General features: G+C 44.2%; 1 protein-coding gene across 3 annotated transcripts; it reads right to left on the bottom strand.

Moving 5' to 3' along the window:
• Positions 1-14,286: 14,286 nt before the first annotated feature.
• On the bottom strand, positions 14,287-22,444 carry Sgk1 (serum/glucocorticoid regulated kinase 1). 3 transcript variants are annotated; one of them, XM_048354119.1, is made up of 12 exons: positions 22,305-22,444; positions 19,327-19,402; positions 18,785-18,860; positions 18,354-18,458; positions 18,169-18,252; positions 17,919-18,050; positions 17,566-17,678; positions 17,136-17,259; positions 16,706-16,801; positions 16,103-16,258; positions 15,904-15,993; positions 14,287-15,472 (listed from the first exon to the last, which is right to left on the bottom strand). In XM_048354119.1, exons 1-12 carry the CDS (start codon positions 22,336-22,338, stop codon positions 15,305-15,307), a joined length of 1,254 nt encoding a protein of 417 aa, XP_048210076.1. In that variant the 5' UTR covers positions 22,339-22,444; the 3' UTR covers positions 14,287-15,304. The 3 variants fall into 3 exon arrangements, with proteins under 3 accessions (XP_048210076.1, XP_048210074.1, XP_048210075.1); XM_048354117.1 differs by lacking the exon at positions 22,305-22,444 and adding an exon at positions 20,477-20,825; XM_048354118.1 differs by lacking the exon at positions 22,305-22,444 and adding an exon at positions 19,590-19,750.
• Between the last annotated feature and the right edge of the window lie 1,538 nt (positions 22,445-23,982).

Raw genomic sequence — 23,982 nt, forward strand, 5'->3', positions numbered from 1 at the left:
ACTTGATCTCCCAAAACTGTGCCAAATGCAAGAATGCATTTTCTTATGCTGCTTGCTTTTTATCTTTCTAGAATTCCAAAGTCAACCCTCTACCTATATGAGAAGATGAATGAAAGCAACAGAAAATGATTGATAAGATGTCCATAATCAAGTTGTGCATAATCAAGTTGTGATTTGATTTCAGAGAAAATACAATGTGTATGCCCATGTCATACAATTCTTTAAAAGAAGACTGACTGTAAAGAACAGGGTGTTTAAGGAGCTGGGGATACCAGATCCCCTGCTGGGCTGGGCTCCAAAGACAGAACAGGATAGAAGAAGCCAGAGGCTTCATTGCATGTAATCCTCAGAAAAGCTCTTGCCAGAGGCCAATGAGCCAACTCCTCATTCAGTCTGGAAGCCATGCTCTGTGTAGGAATTTCCAGGTCAGCCCTCTCTGACCCTAAAGAACCATGCTAGAGACCTGAGTGTTCACTGAGAATGGTTTGGAAGTTGGTTTAAATCAGCTAAGGATATCCCATGGTTCGTTTTATTTTCTTTCCTGTCTAGAATTTTGGGGTACCTTGATGCTAGTGGTCTGTGATTTCAACCTGACAAGGGCTAGCATGAACTCTTCTAGAAGGAATGTTGTGTAGCTGGCAGATGTTACCTGATCTAAAAAGCAGAGGGCATGCAGGCCGCCCCAGTCCTGTCTCACCTTGGAATCAATGCAGATTTTCATCCACAGTGACTTTACTTCCCTCAGGACAGGGCTGTGCTAGGCTTTAGTGGTGTGGCTACAGACCAGAGGCTCTGCACACCCAGAGGTGGTCCAGCCCTCAATGCCTGCTTTGTATCACTCTGACAAACGAGAATCTAGCTGGTGGATGTGAATGATCCCCAGCAAGGATGGATTTTATCTTCAGCCAGAGCATTCCAGGGTTTACTAAGGCACCACCCACAGTGTCAAAAAGGAGACACAAAGCTGCTCTTGTGAGTCTGGGTGGGGCTGGGGAGATAAGAGTGAGGAGGGCCAGGGAATGTCTGGCTACGCCCCAGCTGGATCTGGCAGATGCACTCCTGTTAGTTTATGGTGAATGTGACCAGTCTTCCCCCTCTCCCCACCCCCACCCCTGGAGAATTTCATAATCCTCTTTTCTCAGAGTATCCCTGAGAAACGTCAGTGGCACAAAGAAAGGGGTGCTCTTCAGGCCCGCAGCAGGTCTTTGTATCTCCTTTTCTGCTCCTTCAGCAGCTCCCCTAAGCACCTGACTTGCTTATGTAGCTCCTCTATTTGTGATTATGTAAAACAATCAACTAAGGATTTATCTGTTTTCTTAGAACAATCCTGCTGTGGATCTCTCAGGGATTTTTAAAGAGCTATATGGAAATTTATGTTTAAATATTTGTTTATTTAGTGCTTATTCTTGGGGATTGAGATCACTGTCTCTCCACTTTTCTTTTTTTTTTCTGGTCGGTCATGAGAATTGAATTCTGGGCCTGGGTGCCGTCTCAGAGCTTTTCAGCTCAAGGCTAGCGTTCTACCACTTGAGCCACAGCGCCGCTTCTGGTTTTTTGGTGGTTAATTTGAGATAAGAGTCTCACGGGCTTTCCTGCCTGGACTGGCTTTGAATCTCCATCCTCAGATCTCAGCCTCCTGAGTAGCTAGGACTATAGGTGTGAGCCACCAGCACTGGGCCTACTTTTTTTTATCTCTCTCTCAAATCAAGGCTGATGTTCTATCATTTGTACCACACCTCCACTTCTGGCTTTTAGTTGGTTGATTGGAGATGAGACTCACAACCTTTTCAGCCTCGGCTGTCTAATTTTGATCTTCAGATCTCAGCCGCCTGAGTAGCTTAGGTAACATGAGCCACCAACGCCCAGCTGTAGCTCAATTTTTATAGGCAGTAAAATCATAATGGCAGATAAAAATAGTAGGTGATGTTGAGGGCACACTTTTATATACCTCCAGATGGGATTGGTACACTTTCATATGCTTTTTATTCCCCAGGTATTTTTGTACACTCTTATAAACTTCCACAAAGCCTGGGAATTTGCTTGTGTACCAGAGCGTAGAGAACAGTGTTCTCCAGGACAGAGTCCCCCACTGGCCCTTACCTGGCAGCGTGTGGGGCCATTTCAAAGGTCACAAGGAGCCAGGAATTACAGGCTAAGCCCAGCAAAGTCCACTGAGGGCTGGGTTCTAGGATGCCCTGTGGCTATGCCCTCCAGAGATTCGTGCTCAAGGCCCTCATATAAAAATGTCATGCGTGTGACCTATGCACACCTCCTAAATGCTTTAAATCATTCATAGATCACTTCAGAGACCTGTTACAAGGTAAATACTGTATAACAAAACAGAACAAAACTCCAAACTATTATACTCTATTGTTTTGGGAATAACATCAAGAAAAATGTTTATATATGGTCAGGACAGACACAATTTAAAATAGTTTCAGTTTGTGGTTGCCTGTAGGAGCAGACCAGCAGTGTGGACATGAAGGCTGACTGTAGTCCCCTCTGCTGGGCGAGCTCAGCCTGTGTCTACCTGAGGGCAGCTCTTGCTTCCCCAGTGCATGTCCCTTCAGCCAATGTCCTTCCGCTGACCTTGTCTCCTACTAAGAATCTTTCATTGCCACATAGAAGTGCCAAGTCAGCTGCAAAGTCAGCTGGAAAATTAATCTTCAGCTCTAGTAACACCAGCTTCTTGCCCAGCCTAGCTTTGGCTCCTAATTCTCCTCCTTCCTAAATTCTATTGAAGAATGAGGACACAACCAAGATAGAGCCATGCTGAGAATCCTTCCCTCTGGTCCTTGAAACAGAGAAAAACGGCAAACATGTGGCCACAAGTTAACAAATCTGTTTGCATTCTAGCCATAGACTGAGGAGGATCTCAGCCTCCATAACTCCCTCTGTGGACATGACTAGGCCAACAATGGCCGCCTGGAAGGGGAAGGAGTGAAGGAGTCCTGTGCTGGTTAACAGGAGACTATGAGTGACTTGTTTGTGATTTGCATCTGGTCAGAGAGGAGCATGTGTCCTGGCCACCAGATGCCCCATCTGCTGCAAATGATGGAAATAGGACCAGAAAGACCTGACTTGATTTCTGTCTCTGCCATTCACTAGCCCCATGGAGTAATTATGTATCCTAGCTAGTTTCCCTGCCCTGTCTAGGACTGTTGTCTTTAACTGATCAATATACCTGGAGTGGCCAAATAATATATACATGCCAAACAATGTGAACTGTTTAACCTGTCCCTCTGTCCTGAGATATTTGGGGTTGGGTATAAGTCTCTTTTACGGCAGAAACAGCATTCCATACATTTCCTTTCTCATACATATCTTGTGTGAGGTAGGTGAAAACCAAGCTTCTTGGTGAAACTTCCAGTGCCATGGATGAGACTACTTGGTGAATGTTGTTTAAATCTTTTCTTCCCTCCCTCCCTCCCTCCCTCCCTTTATCCCCCACTTCTTCTTACTATTTTTTGGCAGTACTTAGGTTTGAACTTAGGGCTTCAAGCATGCTGAGCCATGCTTCTACTTCTGTGCTGCCTCTTCCCTGGGCACATGCTTGGGCCACAGTCTGCCTCCTTCAGGCTTCCTGTCACTACTGAGCTGGCAGGTGCACATCACCTCATCCAGCTTCCGTCTTTGCAGATGGAGTCTCATGACTTTCTGCCTAGGCTGGGCTGGAACCATGATTCGCCCATTCTCAGCTTCACAAGTAGCTAGGAATAGGAGAACGGGCCTCCAGCATCTGCCTCAGAAGTAGTCACTTTTTCTGTGGTGTCTGAAGAGACTCAACCCAGAGTTAGGAGTTCCTTCTACAAACTCGTGTTGAGAAATGAGATAGCAATAACCTGAGTTTCCTCCTTCACCTGGCCAATTGGGTTTATAGATTCTGACTTAGGCCAACTCCTGGGGCTTAATAAGTAAGAATTTAGATATAGTTATAGAATATCTCTGCCATAAGAACATTGTGTTTCTACATAAAGACAATAGTAAAATACAGCATCTTTTTGAGATTTTTATGCTCTTCTATGTTTTTTCCCTTTATTTTGACTCCTTTTATGGTCTTTATCATAATTTTAATTTTCAAGTTGTCATTTCATTCCAACATGAGTGATTAATTAAATCATGTGAACTTGGCAAATATCTTATGCAAAATATTTACTAGTAATGTAGTCTATGTGATGTATTGTAACAGTCACTTCTTTTTAAAAAGAAGTATATTATTCCTGTTATACAAAAAGTAAGAAGTGAGTATCAGGGAGATAATATTACTTTCTGAAGGTCATAAAACAGTAATTGAACACAGTATTCAAACCCTGGAGTCTGACCCTCAGATCTCTTTTCTGTGTGAACTATAACATGGAGAATATGTTGCTCTTTGTGTTGGTTGAAACAAAAGACATTTAAACCCTCTGCTTTCAACACTCAAACCTACATAAGGAAAATTAGTTCTGTGCAGAAGGTAGTGTGTCTTGAACACAGACTCTTGTTTGGCAATAAAATCGTTTCATGTCCTAACCCAGGTGAAGCAAGGACATCTGTGTGGTCACTTAATTATTGCCATTCCTGACTGGACTACAAATCCTATGAAGGCGGGAATTACAATCCTTTCAGCTCATCATTTCCCTAGCAACAAGGACAGTGCCTAACACTGAAAAACACTTACTAGATTTTTATTGATGTGATGACTTGTATATGAATGAGTGAACTGTAATAAGAAAGGTGTCAAGTGTGGGACACATCAATTTGAAATACAATTTAGGACAATAAAAGTGTGGAAAAAAATTCCCCAACAGTATCTCCCACCCTTTTCTCTTATGTTAAACAGCATCTTGTTTATAAGATTAAACAACCAACGTGAAATTTGGGCAAGGACAGCTATCTAGGTCAAAGCATTCTAGGTAAAATATAGATTCTTGATATGAAATTTCTGACCATAACTTACAAAATAAAACTCACTTGTAAAACTTTAAACAATCTTTCTGAGTAAAAATGTGAAAGAAATATATGGAATTAGTAAAAAGCCCCCAAATAGAAGTAATAATACCAATAATACAAATGCAAAAGCTAATAGCATATGTTCTTGTGTCCACTAGGTGGGGATATAGACCACCATTAATGTTATTTCACAAAAGGCCAATGTCAGAAAATAAGCAAGTTATGCAACAATAATTCTTAACCTGAATAACTTACTACTTTCATGTGATTGTCACAACAGTTCTAGGCAGAATGCAGAGTGTTGGTTACTCTCTTAAACACAGACCTTGGACACCATTAAACATAAAACAACTGCTTTTCAGATTCGCAGCAATTTTTAATGGAACTTTAAAATAGCCCACTTTAAAATAGCCCATTTACATTTGAACTATATGTTCCAAAGTTATTAACTGGTGACCCTGGGTTCATTTCTTTAGTGTTGAAATGATGCCTCATAAAAAAAAAAAAAGTTATCTCTGTGGCAGGCAGACTAAAATAGCTGGTCTATATCCTCCTAAGCCCTACCAGAGAAAAGGCTCTCATGTCTGAAGTAATAGCAGGTGCTAAATCTGTCTTTCCACCTATTCCATAGGTCTCTAGTCATACTTCTTAGAGATTCGATGTTATCATATATAAAAAGGCAATATACATTTTTGTATATATCTTTTATTTTTATTTTTCTTTCAATATTGGGGTTTGAACTCTGGGTCTTTCAATTGCTAAACAGACATTTTACTGCCTGAGTCATGGACCACTCTAGTCCAATAAGATGATAAAATGGGTAACCACATGACGGTGCAAAGTTTTTTTGGGAATGTAGCTGATTTATACCTCCTTGAAAGCTACTCAATGCCTGCTAAAATCTTTCCTAGAATTCCATGTTACAACAAGTCCCCTGTGGAAGTTGCTCTGGACCTCTAAACTATAAGGTGTGCATGCTCTTCATCTTGGGAAACCTACCTGTCTACTACTTATCTGATCACATGGCTTGATGCTTTTCTATTAACATCTCCGTTTTACTTTTCCTATTTAGGTCTTCAGTCACCTGATATTACTTTTATATGTCATCATCTGACTTAGGAATTTAATTTATTTTCCCTAATTTCCTAAGATTGTTTGCAAAATAACCCAGTTTCTAAGTTGTCTTGGTTGATGTACTCTCATACTCCATATCCCCTCCTCTACCCCATGTATCTATTTGTCTGCCCATATGTCAACAGCACACTGAGCTCAGTCTCTTTTTTTTTTTTTTTTTTTTTTGCCAGTCCTGGGCCTTGGACTCAGGGCCTGAGCACTGTCCCTGGCTTCTTTTTGCTCAAGGCTAGCACTCTGCCACTTGAGCCACAGCGCCACTTCTGGCCATTTTCTGTATATGTGGTGCTGGGGAATCGAACCCAGGGCTTCATATATACGAGGCAAGCGCTCTTGCCACTAGGCTATATCCCCAGCCCTGAGCTCAGTCTCATTTTACTTTTCTTTTCGTTTTGGTTTTCATTATTAGTTTCATTTCAGTGACTTTAAGAGAAAATACATTGCCTATGACTCTCATTGGCATATTCTAATAAGATTTGCAAGCCTGTCTCCCAAAGGCAATAGGTTCATGACCCTTAGACCATAGAGACCTTCCATTTGACATTTTTATAGTTCCAGGTAATTAGAAAAGGAGACTAGTTCATAGAAAATGTGACTCACAGCAGTGAAGGAAGTCAATGCTCTGGTCTCAGGAACTCTACCTTTTTATTTTTAACCTGTAGCAGAAATGTAGATGGTGTGTCTATATTCAGCAACAGATAACAAGTTAATATGTGCTGTGAGGGTATATCCCACCAAAACTCTTTGAGCACTGAAATAATAAAACATACAGGGTTGTGAATTGTAGGCTAGTTTGGGCTTAATAATGAGATTTTTGCCTCAAACACACACACACACACACACACACACACACACACACACACACTCATAATATGAAAATAAGTTAAGAATCAGCCAACTCTTCTCTGTCCCCTACCTTAAAGACTGAGAAATAATTTCTTTAAATTCTCACTTAGAAACACCTATTTATTATTGGGACCTTAATGCTTGTGCACAAATACCAAATTTTTGAAAGACTACACTAGAAAAGCTATGATTGGTTATCTCCAGCCAGGAGAAATTGGGATGAAGATGATTGAGAGATGTTGGTAAAGTTATTCCTTACTGTCCACCCATTATGTTTCATGAGGATGCTCTCTATGCATATTTTTTAATTAAGAAAATGTTATTTTACTCATGTTCTTTCATCTTCGGTTTCCTATATTTTAAAGTAATTTTCATCTATGTTTTATTAGAAAAAATATATTTTCTGTAAATTTCTCCAAAGCGTTCTTTACTAGACAGCATATAATTGAATTCAAGCATGGGGTCATTTTCGTATGACTCCATTTTTATGATCAGTCAGGAGAAAATGTAACCATTGTTTTTTATTTGAACCATAGAGGATTTGGTGCTTGATTTCAATTGATCCAATTAAATAAGCTTTAATTTGATTATTAATAAAATGATAAATCTGTACTGAGGTTTGCTAGCAACACTGCAGCATACTTGAAATCCAGTAGCTTATTTCTGGAAGCTTATTATTAGGGAAGGCAATGACCTCTAGAATACTATGGGTTTTGTTGTTTTGTTTGCTATGCCAGTGGGCGTTTTAAATTTTTGATGGAGTTTGAACTCAGGGCCTCATGCTGTCCCTTGGCTCTTGTTCGTCCTCAAGACTGGTGCCCTACCACTTGAGCCACACCTCCATTTTTGGTTAACTGAAGGTAAGAATCTCATGAGCTTGTCTGTCTAGCTTAGCTTCAAACTGTGATCCTCAGGTCTCAGCCTCTTGTGTAGCTAGGATTAAAGGTATGAACTGCCAGTGCCTGGCTAAAATACTATCGAAGAGTAAAATATTAGCTGGATGTAGTGATACTGGGGGGGACTAAGGCAGAAAAAACATGAATTCCAGATCAACCTAGACTTTATAGTTAGAACCTATCTAAAGAAAAGAAAAGAAAACAACAACAAAAACAAAAGAAGAGATGCTGAGACTGTGGCTGAGTGGTACAGTATTTGCCTAGCATGCATAAAACCCTGGATTTGATTCCTTAGTACCATATAAACAAAAAATAAAAGAAATAAAATTTTTATTGAAGGCTGGAGATATGACTAAAGTGGTAGAGCTTTGGCCTAGCAAACACAAAGTATGAGGTCAAATCCTAAAAATCCCAAAAATAGTCTCTCCTGTTCTCTTCAGCCAGGTGCAGTGGTTCATGCCTGTCAACCCCGCCATGTTGGAGGCTGAGATGAGGAGGAACAGTTCCAGCAGAGCCTGAGCCCAAAACCTTCACATGACTTCATTTGGCTAAACTTTGTGCCATGCCCTATCATCTTAGCTATGTGGGAAGTATAAAATGGGAGGATCACGGTCCCAGCATGTGCCAGGACAAAAAGTGAGATCCTTTGTCAAAATAACTAGCACAAAAGAGACTAAGGAGATAATGGCTCATCAGTAGAGTGCCTTCTTGGTAAGGGCAAGTCCCTGAGTTCAACCCCTAGTACCTGCCAGAAGGGAAAGGATTGAGCAGAACTATATTGAAATCCAAATGGACAAAACGGTAGCCAGTCACCCATTCTAGATACACATGCATATAATGTGAGCGTGCCTCTATGCTGGTGACCCTTGATCTACTGTTCATACAAAGTACCTGTCTGCTTGTATATCTTACTATGAACAGTCTGTACCTCATCTACTGTCATTGTAGCATCATTATTATGCCTGCCAGGACATACCAGGTGGGGCACAGGACAGAGGAAAGAGAAAAAAGGTAACTGAGAACCCTGCCCAGCAAACATCATGGCATCTGCTAACACGTGCCTGAACACAATGTAACACAAGGTAAATGCTAAGTAAACTTTGAAGATTGCTCCAAAACTAGGCTGTTACAGTAAACAAGTGGAAAGCTAAGAGAATGTGCGTAGTCACATGGGTTCTTATGTACCTACAGAGTGTGGTGGCAGTTTGCCTATGATAAATCCCAAGAAAGTCATCTTAATTTAAATTTGGGCTTGAGTGATTAGTTGAGAATTCTCATTCATTGAAGGAAACATTTCAGTCATTTTCCAATTGGGCTTATTTAATTAGCCTGGGCACATGTGTTTTAATAGAAACAATATTCTCATTATCGTCCGGAAAAGAGTCAGTACCACTGTGTTCCGGTACCAGGAAAGAAGTCTCTTGTTTTGTTTTATTTTGTTTTGGGGTCCTACCTGAGGCTTGAACTCATGTCCTGGGTACTATCCTTGAGCTTTTGTGCAGTGTACCAGTTGAGCCACAGCTCCAATTCTGGCTTTTTTTGTGTGTAGTTAGAGACAAAAGTTCTTCCCTGGACTGGCTTCAAACAGTGATCCTCTGATCTCAGCCTCCTGAGTAGCTATGATTATAGGCTCAAGCCAGTGGCACCCACCATCATTACTAATATCATCCTAAAGCTCTCTTCACTCCCCCACCCCACCCCCTCTACCCCAGTGAGAACCACCAGGATGCTCAGCTACTTTGGATCACATGACCTTCCTGGGAGTAAGGAAGGATCACCAAGAAAAGTACCCTTCACTGCTAGTTTAGATTTTCATAAACTCTAAACTCCTTTGAGTGATTTCCAAGGTGAATGATGTGGCTCACTTCCTCATTCAAAATTATTTACCAGTGATCTTTCTATTTATTTATTTGTTTTTCCAGTCCTGGGGCTTGAACTATGAACATGGGTGTTCCTGAGCTTCTTCTGCGCAAGGCAAGCTCATTGCCACTTGAGCCACAGTGCCACATCTGGTAGTTTATTGGAGATGAGAGTCTCACAAAGTTCCCTGCCCAGGCTAGCTTTAAACCACAATCCTTCTGAGTAGCTTGGATTACAGGTGGGATCCACCAGGGCCAGGTGGAACTTTCTTTCTAAAACTGAGGAAAAGAGTTAGGGCAATTGGAAAAACAATAGGTGGGGAAGGAAGAAGCCCATTGGCATTCTTTAAATTCCAATTCCTTCTACCTTGGGCTCCAGGATGACTGGGAGGAAGTCAGCCCTGGCTGCATTCCTAGTCCTGCAGAAATCCATTGGAAGAGGCGTGTCTTGGTTACCACTCCCTCCCTCCCGCCCTCCCCCCCCCTCCAACCAACCTGGAAAACTGCAGTCAGAGCTGAGGTTCCAGGCCCGGTCTTGGCCAACTTTCCATTCAACATTCACTACTACCACTTCCACTGTCACCTCTACTACCACGAGCCTGAACCTGGCAGGCCCTTCTCTCTGATTCTTTTCCAAGATTCACTTCTCCCTGCACAACTTACTGCAACTCTTCCTAAATAACTTGTGAAATTAGCACCTCCACTCAACCCCAAGTTGAGTAAATTGTCCTTCTTCCTATGTTGTTTCCTTGTAGTTTTATAAATATTTCTACTTTTATAACATACAGAGAAAAGTGCATGCATATCACCAAGGGTAGAGCTTAATGAGATATATTTAAAAAATTAAAACACACACAGAACCAATAGATGAAGCAATTAGCAGCACCTGGAGACTGCCCCTCCCCCTCCCTATTCACTAGGCTCTACTCTGCTCCAGAGGGAAATCGTATCTCCACTTCAAAATCAATTCATCTCACTTGCCTGCTTGTAACTTATATGTGAACCACATTGTACCATCTGTGTTTTGTGGGCTCTCTACCTTCTGGTTGGGTCTGGCCATTCTTTCATTTTCATTGTATAGTATTTGGTTATATGAGGCAATACTAATTTATCCATCTTATTAATGGTAGACATTTTAAAATTGTTCCTGTTTGGCAACCGATGTGAATAGTGTTATGGTAAGTATTAGTGGATACATTTTATTGAGTGTATGCACTTTCTTCAGGGTAGAGTCCATGGAGTGAAACTACTGGCATCCTTATTAATACAGACTATCATGGTATGACTTCTGATCTCCCCACTTACTAACCAGTAAATTACCATTCTGTGCTACCTTCCCTTTTGATGCCTTAGAGTTCTGAAGGTTCAAAACAATGGTTTTAAATTACACAAAGCAATGCCAATTATCATATATATATATGTCAGTTATCATAAATAAATAATATAGTACTGGAGCTTGAACTCAGGGCTTCAAGCTTTCCTTAGTTTTTTCAAGGCTGCCTGGCTACCATTTAAGCCATATTTCCAGGCTTTTTGCTAGATAATTAAAGAAGAGACTCTTGGATTTGTCTGTGTGGGCTGGCTTTGAACTTTGATCTTTGGATCTCAGCCTTCTGAGTGGTTAGGATTACAGGTTCAAGCCCTCAGGGTCTGGCTAGAGTCACATTTTAAATGAGGGGAATTTTTGCTGAAGGTGTTCCCCCAGACTCAGGTCTGGGCAGACTCACAGTGAAAGAGGGGCAACTTACCCTGTTTCAGTCAGTGGCTACCTGGCTTCTGGGTATATTGTATCAAATATATGCCACACTACTGCAGATAAAAGGTAGGTCTGCTGGCTTGCTGACATCCCAGTGCTTAGTAAATATTTGCCATTTGTCTGTTAATCTCTTGTTCTTTCTTGACTTCCCTGTTCTTACACTGTTCCCTCCCCACCCAGCTGTCCTTTCTCTGTTCTCTTATTTGTTTGACCACATTTGAGACGCCAATGATACTTTTTAGATCAAGTCTATAATAATTCTTGGAAATTGGTCCAGGGATTTCATTTCTAACCCAGCCCAGGCATAGAAGTTCGAGAGACTCTATCTCAACTAATAGATGGACATAGCAGTGTGTTAGTGTCTGTCTAGGGGGAGGCAGATAGAAACCTAGGCTGGCCCAGGCATAAAATGAGAACCTACTCTGAGAATAACAAGCAAAAAGGAGTTGGAGGTGTGGCTTAGGTGAGTACAGTCCCACCAAAATGAATAAATAAAAAATAAAAACTTGATAACTCACCACATGTTGTTGTTCTGAGTTATCTACAATGACATGAGATCCTCAGCCTGGAAGAATTGTGTTCAGATTAAAGTGTGACTTAAGCTTTGTTAAAAAATTATTTTAAAATTTGATTATTTAAAAAAAAATAATTTGACTGAAGCCCTTTTTGCTCTAGGAAGAATTGAACTGATATTGGTACTAAGAATGAAGGGGGAACAGGCCAGCCATCTCTCCAGAGGGTTGGCATCCACCATCACCAGGGCTTACCAAGCAAGACTAGAAACCATTGTGAGCCTGACCTGTGGCCTTTTTGGTCTGTAAATCATTGTCTTCCTAACTCACTCTTAAATTGGAGGAGAACTGTTCTGTGCTCTGAAGCTGTGGAGGTAGAGAGGGAGGGAGGTTGCGGAAGGAAAAAGATCACAACTTCCTTTAGCGAAATCCCTGTACAAACTGAGAGGTCAGAGTAGGGGGCAAGAGCAGGCTGAGAGTGTTAGAGGTGTTAGGCTTGGCAGAAAAACCAACTCTTTGGGGACACCCTAATTACTAAGTCCAGGAGTGAAAGGCCTTGAGGAGAAACTCTAAACAAGTTGGTTTTGGGATGGTTTCCTAACACTGTACCACCTTTCTGGCTTCCACAAGAGCTATGCATCCCAGTGAGATGAGCTGACACCCAGAGCTAGCCAAGCCTGCCCTTGCAGGACTAGTTCACTGACACTCAGGAAGAGACTCTAGATCAAACCAGGAATATCTTGCCTCAGGGTCTCTTTTCTGGTCCTGTTCAGAGCACTCTTGAGAAACCAAAAGTCTGGCAGGAAGTAGTGGTACACACGTACAATCTCAGCTACTCTTAAAGGCAAGATAGAATCTCAGTCTGAGGATAGGCCCTGGGGAAAAGCATGACGCCTGCTAGGAAAAATAAGTAAAGCAATAAATCACTAGGGGGCTGTGACTCAAGTCCTAGAGGCACCCTGAGTTCAAACCGCAGCATAACTAAAACAAAACAACCACCTCCCCAGAAGTCTGACCTTGCCAGTTTTTTTTGAAACATGAATTTATTATTATTTTTTTTAAGCCTTTGGGGCCGGAATGTGGCTTAGTGGTAGAGTGCTTGCCTAGCATGCATGAAGCCCTGGGTTCCATTCCTCAGCACCACATAAACAGGAAAAGCTGTAAGTGGCCGCTGTGGCTCAAGTGGCAGAGTGCTAGCCTTGAGCAAAAAGAAGCCAGGGACAGTGCTCAAGCCCTGAGTCCAAGCCCCTGGACTGGCAAAAAAGAACAAAAAACCCTTTAGCCTTATTAATGACAATCATTTACACTTGCAAACCATTATACTGAATATGGGGATAGAGGTACTAGGGCTTGAACTCAGGGCAAGGGTGATGTTTCTTAGTGGGTTTTTTTGTTTGGGGTTTTTCCTTTCAAGGGTAGTGCTCTATCATTTGTGCCATACCTCACTTCCAGCTTTATGCTGGTTAATTGGAGATAAGAGACTTTCCACCCTAGAGGGCTTTGAACTGTGTGTGATCTTCAGCTGGCAGCCTTCTGAGTAGCTCAGATTACAAGTGTGTGCACAGTGCCTGCCCCAAAGTCTTATCTTGGCTTCTGAGTCCTCCCTGCTGTTCCACCAGGTTCTGAAAGGGCAGAGATCTCTGCATTGTCCACTGCCATTTCCCCAGCATGTGCAGAATAGACAGTGGCTTGACTAAGTGGGGTTACCAATATTTGTTTAAAGAACTGCCTGTGACGTAAGCCATACATGGGGACAAACAATCCAGTTTCACCTGGCAGTCAATAAACACAGGGAACATTACTTTACAGCTGTTCTCAAGAGGACACACTGAAAAGGATTTATTTGGATGAATTAATGACTGGTATCATAAAATGCTTCTAAAATGACCTGAAATTTAGGTTGGCCTTGAACATTTTTCCTTCTGGCCAAGTACTTGTCCCAGTAGCTACAGCCCAGTCAAGGTTTGCTTTAAGACATTCTACTTGACCTTTGATTTTTCCTTTTGATTTTTTCCATGGGCTGGGGATATGGTCTAGTGGCAAAGAGTGTTTGATTTTTTTCCTTTAATTTTACAGTTCTCTACTGCAAGTTAGAGGTGACAGTAGTAGGCTGGCTGGGAATGTGGCTTAGTGGTAGAGTGCTTGCCTAGCATGCATGAAGCCCTGGGTTTGATTCCTCAGTACCACATAAATAGAAAAAGTTGGCTTAAGTGGCAGAGTGCTAGCCTTGGGTAAGAGAAACTTGGGGACAGTGTCCAGGACCTGCCACAGGACTGGCAATAAAAAAAGACAGTACCGGTTCCTGCTCTTTTCATCAAACTATACAAAATAACACACCACACAACTTCTGTAGATATTTTTCCAGGTTTTCTTTTTTATTGCAAACCCAAATTGGTTTATCACACACAAAAAAAGTTGTGTGGCTGGGAGGGGAATTTACATTTTATAACCATGTTAATTACAGTACATTAAAATGGAGGCTGACATTACACATAAGCCTGTAAGTTTAAATATACTAGTGTTATATAACTCAATGTACACAATTTCTTTACAATACATACAATTATCAGGAATGCAAAAAGAAAAAAAAACCATAAATAATGCCCATTTTAACAATGAAAACACCCACGGCTTTGACCGACAACTAGGGCATTGGTCCATAAAAACCCTTTCTAAAAATAGAAATATTTGTAGCAGCAATGCTTTCTTTAAACATCTGGATACGAGTCAACGCAAGACCATTTCAATAAGTTTTAGTTATTAAGTATATCTTACAAAAAAAAGTCTACACATAAATTCATCTTCCACATATGGAAGAAACAAACAATGTCCCACATTGTAGTAGTGTCCTCCAAGTGTCACATCGATACTTGTTTATATTAACAAAACCCATCTGTGTGTGATCAGGCATACCACACTCACACTGTTCAGTCAGTCCACAAGGGAAAACAAACAAAACAAAAACCAAACTGAAACGCACGATAGGAAAAGCTTTGGAGTTAACACGATCTCATCAGAAAAGGCACATTGCAGAATATTCCTTATCACTGCCTGGACAGACCACAGACGGGGCGTCTTCCTTCTCATCAGACTATTGCACCTGTCTAAGGCGGCCCCCTAATGCTCACTTCCAATATAGCACCACGATGGAAAGAAGAGTAAAAACCAAACAGCTCAGGAGCTCACCGATAGGGTGTGCTCTCGGAAGGGCTTCCAGCCAACTGTGCAACAACAGGACTGCGGAGCCTCCAGACCCTCCAGACGTGTGCAAATTCTCTTTTAAGATGTCCTGTCAGCTGGCAGTTCTGCCCAAAGGCTAACTGACACATGGAAAAAAGCACATCCAACTCCTTCCAGTCCACCCGAGACTGTTCAGAGGAAGGAATCCACAGGAGGGGCATAGGAAAAGCCCAGGAAGGCCTCCGCAGCCTCCTTAACGCTGGCTGTGATGAGGATGCTGTCTGGGGATCTGCCGATGGAGCTGGGGACTGGCTCCTCAGTGAACTCAGGGTCAAAGTGCCGCAGGTCACTGGGTCCGCTCTGTGACAGGAAAAGGGAAACATACTCAGCACGGAAAAATGCACGTTGAAACCTTATATTTTAAATACTGATGTCCTACTCTCTGAGTATATATGAAAACTCCCATAATTCCCCACTGCAACCACGAACACTTTAAGGAGGAGGATGCTTGCTTTCTTGTTGGTACCTTGGAGATGGGGTCTTTTTATGTAGCCTAGGCTGATCTTAAAATGTTTGATTATTAGCATGCACCACCACACTTGGCACTCTCTCTTGAAAACTTGCAAGACCTTTGTTGGGATAATTTTTTCTGGGAGATAAAAGTCATCTATAATTTACTACTTGATGTAAACTTTTTTCTTGATAGGTGCTATTATAACCCACCCAACAATTCTGATTAAAAAAAAAAAAAGCACTCTGGGCCTCACTGTCCTTAGCTAGCAGATACTCACCACATTTGGGTTAAAAGGGGGAGTAATCTTCTTATTAATGAGATCATCCCAGTTAATGAGCGAGAAGAAGATGTGATTCTTAATCTCCATCTGTGAAGAAAAAAAAAATCAAGGTTAATTTAGACAGGCAAAATAATTCAATAAAGCTATGACATCTGGAGAGACACAAGAGGCCCAAGAGAATAGGAAAACCACTTACAAAGTCGTTCTGGGCACCGAGCCTCTTCGTCCTGTCCTTCTGCAGAAGGCCCTCCAGGAGATGCCTTGCAGAATTCGTGATATTTGGTTTTAACTGGAGTGGTTTGTTCAAAATGTTGTCATACATCTCTGCTGTATTCCGGCTGTAGAAAGGAGGCTGAAAAGAAGAGGAGGGATTACTTGCCATATAACTGGAAGTGATGTTACCATGCATTACCATCAGATAGACAGAGCTAGAGTAGACTAAAATGACTTTTTTTTTTTGCCAGTCCTGGGGCTTGGACTCAGGGCCTGAACACTGTCCCTGAGTGTCTTTTGCTCAGGGCTAGCACTCTACCAGTGTCACTTCTGGCTTTTTTCTGTATGTGTGATACTGAGGAATTGAACCCAGGGCTTCATGCGTGCTAGGCAAGCACTCTACCACTGTCACATTCCCAGCCGATTTTTTTTTTAATCAAATACATTCATAAAATGGCCAACACATCTTATTCACTTTCAGGGGCAAGCATGCTGGCTTGTGCCCAAGCAAATCTACACAATAGGGAAATATTCTAGAGTGTCACAGAAGCAGCGTTCCATCATTCCTTCCTCATGTCCTACTCACCAGGCCATACAGCATCTCATACAAGACAGCGCCCAGGCACCACCAGTCCACTGTCCTGTCATACGGCTGCTTATGAAGCACTTCAGGGGCGAGATACTGAAAGACAGATGAGGAAAACAGAGTTTAGAACCTGTGTGATCAGAAAATCCTAGGCCAGGCACAAGACCCAAGGCTAACTTGAAAACATACATTTCAAGCTGACTGACCCCCCCCCCCTCCTGCTATTGTATCAACTAGGTGCCTATAAATAGCTCATTTAGGGATTCAGATATCTTATATAGCAGGGCTTTACAAACAGCTAATTTTAATACAGAGGAGGTTTTGGTGCTTTTTTTTCGGGGTGAGGGTAGTGGTATTTAAAAGCATTACTGTTATATTTTTCCTAGAAAGATGGGGGTAGATCAGGTACCAACAAATCAAGAGCGCCTACCTCAGGTGTGCCACAGAAGGTGGATGTCGTGCCATTGTGTTCAATGTTCTCTTTGCAGAGTCCAAAGTCAGTGAGGACAATATGTCCCTGTGAATCTAGCAAAATATTCTCTGGTTTTAAGTCTCTGAAATAAAAAAAAAGGTTGTTTAGGTTAATTTCACTGCACAAGAAATTCTCTGTGAAGATGACTGCTAAGGGTATTAGATACAATTTACATTCATTGTATTATGTATAATGTAACAGGGAGCCCTTGTTCTGAATTAGGCAGTCTCTAATTGGCCCATTTATGCAGAAAAGACAGCTCCCGTGATGGGGAAATCAGGTTTTAGTTGGCCAAAGTACACACACACACACACACACACACACTTGAAGGCTTCAAAGACTAGGGCAATGTCTCCAGGAAGGCCGCTGTACAAGCTCTTTGACTCACCTATACACGATGTTCAGAGAGTGCAGGTAACCCAAGGCACTGGCTATTTCAGCAGCATAGAATCGAGCCCGCGGTTCCAGGAAGCAGCGCTCCCTCTGGAGGTGGTAGAAGAGCTGCAGCAGATAGAACCAAGTTAGTCTGCCTGCAGCCAAAGCACTTAATTAATCCTGACACTTAAAGCTATGGAGAACAAACACAGGAAGTGGCCCTAACTAATCCATTAACTATCTGAGTCCCGGTAGTTTGCAGATAACTAATTCTAGTAACTTTTCTTCAACTATTCTTGAAAATCTCAAACTAAAACCAAGACAGGCTGTGCAGAAACCCCAGAGCACTTCTCATTCCTAACTCACCTCTCCACCATTAATGTAGTCTAGAACGAAGTACAGTTTGTCGGCCGTCTGGAAGGAGAAATGAAGGCCCACCAAGAAAGGGTGTTTCACATTCTTCAGGAGAACATTGCGCTCAGACATAATATGCTTCTCCTATGAAAAAAATGCAGTGAAGATTCAGTTAGACACCAAAAAAAATGTCTCACGGTAAAGGTTATTCTGTGAGTGCCTACATCTCTAACCTCCACCCATCAGGTGATTGTTTTCATACCTCCTTCTTTTTCAGGATCGCCTTCTTTTGTAAAACTTTGACTGCATAGAACACTTCTTCGGCCTTGTGTCTTGCTAGAAGAACCTGAAATTTCAATCAAAATGATTACTTTTCTACCCTCATCCTAGGAGATAGTACAATGACCACAGGGAAGATTATGTAGTAGGAGATGGTTGTGAAATTACCTTGCCAAAGCTGCCCTTTCCAATCACTTTCAAGAAGTGGAAATCGGATGGTTTGGCATGGGGATTGGATGATGGGCCAAGGTTGATTTGCTGTGAAGGACTTGGCTAGAAAATAAAACACACACTTTGAATATCAGAAAGACATCTATACTAAAATAAGACGATATACAGCTGCGACCGACTTTTCATGAATTTATGCTACTACCGCAAATGACTGTGGAGATTGCACACAACCATGTTGTGAAATATGCCTTAAAAAGACTCCACTGCATCAATACTTAAATAAGTAAATCACTCCTTACATAGTGGAACTAAGGATCATGGTGTGCCATGACAATAATTTCTAAAAAGGCCAATTTAATCCACGAGTGTAGCAATACTGACTCACGTATAGTTTTCCTTCACAAATTCATCACGAACAGAATACTTACCGGTGGAGAAGGGTTGGCATTCATAAGCTCAGGCTCCTGAGGCTGGGAGATTTTCAAAATGGACTGAACTTCAGGGCTGCAGAGAATAAAGAAACGATTGAGAAACGCTTAACTTGACACTAGAGGGCACACCGACATAAACAGTGACTGGCTGACTATTCCCGGAGACTACAGTACTCAGACTGTAAACATCCAAATAAATTGCTTAAAAACAGGTAAAGAAAATGCCAACCCAGCTAAACACAACTGTTTAGTAAAGAAATTAGGGTTGTCGGCACAAGACTACGAATCGGGTAAACATTTAGAAAAATCTATCCTGTTCCAGGACAAGCAGAACCCAGAAATTAATTTTAATGTTTAAAAATGTTTCAAATAAATCAGAACACAAGGAGAAAAGAAGATCTCTAACCCTTCTCCCTTTCCCCCTAAAGGAAAATCTTCCGTTTCCCGATGAACACAGTGATGTCAATCAATCTTTGCTGCTAGCACATTCAAATTGTTCATTAAAAAAAAAATTCTTCCAATTTTCCCCCCAAACTTACTGTTTGCAAGCATAGGAATTATTGGCAATCTTCTGAATAAAGTCGTTCAAGCCCATCCTTCTCTGCTTCATGAAAGCTGTGAATTTAAAAAGAAGGAAAAGAGAAATATTGAGACGGCTTCGTAACGCCAGACACCACTGGAGTCTAATCGGAGTCGGATCCCGGACTGTGCAAACAGACCCCGGTCGCCAATGCACGAGCGGCGGGGAGGAGGCTACCCGCACTCGCCGTCGAGAAGCGCTACCCGGCCCCTCTACACTCACCGATGAGAATCGCTACCATGCCCCGCATCCGGGAGTAAGTGAGGGCGCCACGAGCGGCTTCGGTTTTCACCGTCATTGTCCCTGGGTAAACGCGGAGACCTGACCACTGGGAAACCGGCTAAGCCAATACTGAGCTCCGCCGGCGCGGCCCGCTTTATAAAGGCTGCCTCGCCGCGGGGGCGGGGCCTGCGCCACAAGGAGGAAGGCGGAGGCGGGGCCACGGCTCGCCTCGCCCCTACGCCACGCCCCCAGGCTGCCCGCGCAATGGGCGGTGGCGAAGCTGCGGGTGGTCAGGTCCCGGCCCCAGTGGGGGCGAGGGTCGCCCCTTCCCTCCACCCCCCCCCCCGCACGCCAACCGAAGGACTGAGTTCAACACCGGACGGCAGTCACCCTGCATCCTGCCGGACTGGTGCAAAGGAAAGCACTGGCCGAGGGGGCGAGGAGGGAAGGGGAGCGCCGAGTAATTTTCCATTTTTACCCCCTTTATTGTGTTGGGCCGGGAAATCGAGGCTGCAGCGCGGAGGCAGGCGCGTTCTGCCCTGAGCGCGGCGATCGGGGTGGCGTTGTCACCCACGTGCACGCCTTTCCTACCCTAACCGATCTCCCCTGTGTTCCCGCCTGGGCTGCCCCAGCCCGGGCCCCGCGTGCGACCCCGCCCGGCGGTTATCGCGGGGGTAGGCGGCGGAGTGCGCCGGAGTCTGCCGGGGATCAGCGTGGATCCCGGACTCCCCGCGTAGCTCTCCTCGCTCCCGCAGCCCTGGCACCCCTATCTCCACCCGTCTCCCCCACCCCCACCCCCGGAACGAACGCAAAACCCAGCCCTCTCGGAGTCCGCGTCCTGGGCGGGAGCCGAGCGAATCCCCGGCGGGGCGGGCGCCCACGCTTACCCAGTCCGCTCAGGAGGAAGGACTCGCTCCTTTTCTGCGCCTCGGCCCTCTTTTTGTGGCGGGGCCGGAGCAGGGACTCGAGCCGAGCCCTGGCCAGCGCGCCCTGCATCTCCCCCATGGCTCCGCGGACCTCGGGGACCTCCGCGCGTCGGGCGGGCGGGCGGACGGGCGAGAGCGACCGGCGAGCGCTGACGCTTCCTTGAAGGAGCCGCCGTGACTCAAGCCGGGCTAGATTTCCTGCCCCGAGTCCCAAAACAAACAAGTGGCCCTTGTGCACAGCCGAGTCGCTTCCGAAAACGCCTTTTTTGTGCTTTTGGCCAAAACCAAGCAAAGCTGAAAAGTCCCAGAACTTAAGAGGAAGGAAGGAAAGAAAGAGGGAAGGGGGCGGGGGGGGAGGGGAGTGAGAGGTCAGGAATGTGGAGGGGAGGGGGCGGAAATAGAATTAAGTCTACACTAAGGAGGGGGGAAAAATACAATCTGCATTTCACTTTTTTTTTTCACCCCTAAAGTAATCTCTGAGAACATTCTGTCCGTTCCGCGTGTAATTTTTTTTTCCCTTCCATTTTAATCCTTGCCATGCCAAGAACACGTGAGAAGGTGGAGAGTTCGGGGGAGCACTGGTTTGGCTCAGGAGCGACCGGCCTGATGTGACCCTGGCATCAGGGATTACGTTGTTTTTGGGGAGGGGGGCGCGTGATCCTCCCCCCCCCCCATCACATTGCATTGACTTAATTGAAGTCCGTTGTGTTGTCTCTATCTTCCCTACTCTCCTGTGGTGGTTGATCCTTATGGTTTACCCCAGTTTTCACCTAGCTCTTTCTCCAGAGTTCACATGGAAATCGTAACTACTTAACTCCTGAAAGATTAGCCGGGAGACTCCGCTCCAGAAAGCGCCCAGGCGGTGCCTCCCAGGAACCCGGTGGCTGGGAGAAGCCAGGGCGCTGCCGCCAGCCGGCGCTGCCTGGGAAGCCGCGAGCCCCAAGACGGGCCAGGACTGGGAAGAGATGACTTACAAATTACCAATATTTGCAGAGCCAGTACCTGGCGCTAGCTGGTGCAGTCTGCGGTGCCTGCCCTGCCGTGACCCCTGACTGTCAAAGGGCTATGCCATATGAGAGCTGACACGCTCCAAAATACCAGCTGTCCAACCAGGAATAGCATGCCGGCGCTTTGCCTTCGGTCTTGGGCAGGGTGTAGTTTTGCAGGCACAACCACCTCATTTGTCCTAATATGATCTGTAGTCTTAGCTGCTTTTGGACTTGCACAGTTATGACGGCCAAAAACCCGGGGAAGGGGGCATGCATGCTCTCTCCTGGAGGCCGATTGGCAAATTTTCCTTAGCATCCAAGTCTGAAATTAATGCTCCAACCTAATGCAAGCCATCATGTCTACTTCTTGCATGGTGTCTTCGAAGATGGTGGCTGGTAATTGCCAGTGTGCACCCACACACCATACCCCACCATACAAACAGCCTAGCCCAACCCAGCCTTGCTCAGTCTGACCAGAAACCTCCTGGAAGATTCTTGCTTATTTATTTTAAAAATATTAAGAAACCTTTCTGACTGGGTTTAGTGGCCCAAGCCTGCAATCCCAGCACTGGGAGGAGGAGACAGGAAGACTGAGTTAAGGCCCGCATGGGCTGTATAGTGATATTGTCTTATTATAAAGAAAGAAAGAAAAAGAAAGGAGAGAAAACTTCGTAACAGAGATTCCCCCTAAAAGCTACTTCTTGTGCCTTCTCCATGCCAAGTAACCCCAAATCCCCTGTGCCATCCTTTTTTAAAAACCCAACCCCCCTCCCCCAAACTCTAGTACTCAAAGTACAAACCTTTCCAAGGGGATCTCAGAGCCTTCTCTTTCATTCTTCCGGTTGCTCAGGATATGAGGTTTATGATTACTTTGTGGGGGGCTGGAGGAACAGATAGCAGTTATGTCCCTCTGCTAGGGCGGCCAGCTCTGAGCTGACCCAAGAGCACAGCCAGAAGAGGCTGTCCCTGTTCTGTTATGAACCCCACTTTTTATAAAGGGAATTTACATACAGGAAAGGTCCAAGTTGCAAAGTTCAACACTGGGCCATTTATTCCTTCATTGCAACATCCAGAAAATTACAGTCATCAGTGTCCTGGGTTTATGACACCCCCAGCAGGACTGACTAGCAATGCAACTTAACTATCACCACAAATGAGCCCAGAATTTGTTTAAAAAACAACAACAACAGGGTTTACTTTGTCAAAGTCGTCCCAGGCTCCCATTCCAGGGGAGACAAGGAAGGAATTTGAATTCCAGGGCTCTAAGTGGAATAGGAAAAGGCACAACCATGTATTTGCGGCTGGAACAGCAAAGCCACAGTCTGATGTGCTCTCTCCTACCCCCCTACCCGAGTGCTCAACACGGGGAGACGGACGGTCTGCTAAACTTATCATTTGAAGGGAGAGAATCAAGTTGTTGAGACTAGCTTCGCTTCCAACCGGATGCCTGATGGGTGGAGCAGGCGCCCCCTGTTCAGTCCCAGCAACCTACTAAGACTTCCGAACAGGAAGGTGACACACGGCGGAGGGGGTGGGAGGGGAGGGGGGCGCGAGGGAACGCAGTGCGACTGCCTTTTAGTGCTGCGCAGGCTTTAGGTCGCCCGGTGGCCGCTATTCAAAAGCTTGCTCTGTCCTTCCTTCCTGTCGCCAGCCTCTTTCTTTGGTCCAGATAGTCTGTACTCCTACCGGCAGGGACCGGCCCCTTCCCTTCCTTCTTCCCTCTTCCTCCCCAGCGAAGACGCCAAGAGTGGCCTTACCAAACGGAGCTGGTAAATGCAACCTAGAGGGCGACCGAGTTCTCTGGGTGAATCGCCCGAGAACGCCTGGAACTCCTCCCCACCCCCCTTCTCTGCTGAAGTTTAACCGCTCCCTGAGAAATACCCTTCAACTCCGGGTGCAGTCATAGAACATGTAGAAGGTCCAGGTAACTACCTACCCTCACCCCAATCCAGTCTAGCATACATGCCTCTGGATGCAAAAAACTGCAACCCAAACTCCCTAATGGAAATGATTCACTCACATGTAAACTTTACACCACAGAGACAAAACATTTGTCCAGTGCATGCACATTTTAATAATTCAGAGGATTGCTTTTTGCTGCTATCTTTTATTTTTAATGATTGACTATACATACTGAAACTTGAAAGTTTTGCTAAAGTTTGACTATTTTTTCTATTTAATTTAAAGGCTCACAAATCACTATCAAGATAGTAGGGGAAAGTGTGTGTGTGTGTGTGTGTGTGTGTGTGTGTGTGTGTATTTGGTGATTACTTGGAGATATGAGTCTCAGATCTCAGCCCTCTGAATAGCCAGGACTGCAGGTGGGAGCCACCCACACCTGGCTGAGGAAACTGAAAATCATAATAAAGGCTTAGCCAAATCCAATCTTGTGTGGATTAAATAAATCAGCTGTGTGGGGTCCTGATTACTGTGATGCAAAATTCTTGCATGGGGCAATCTCATTGTTTTGCATTGCTC

This window comes from Perognathus longimembris, chromosome 9, assembly GCF_023159225.1.
Source record: "Perognathus longimembris pacificus isolate PPM17 chromosome 9, ASM2315922v1, whole genome shotgun sequence".
Lineage (NCBI taxonomy): Eukaryota > Metazoa > Chordata > Mammalia > Rodentia > Heteromyidae > Perognathus > Perognathus longimembris.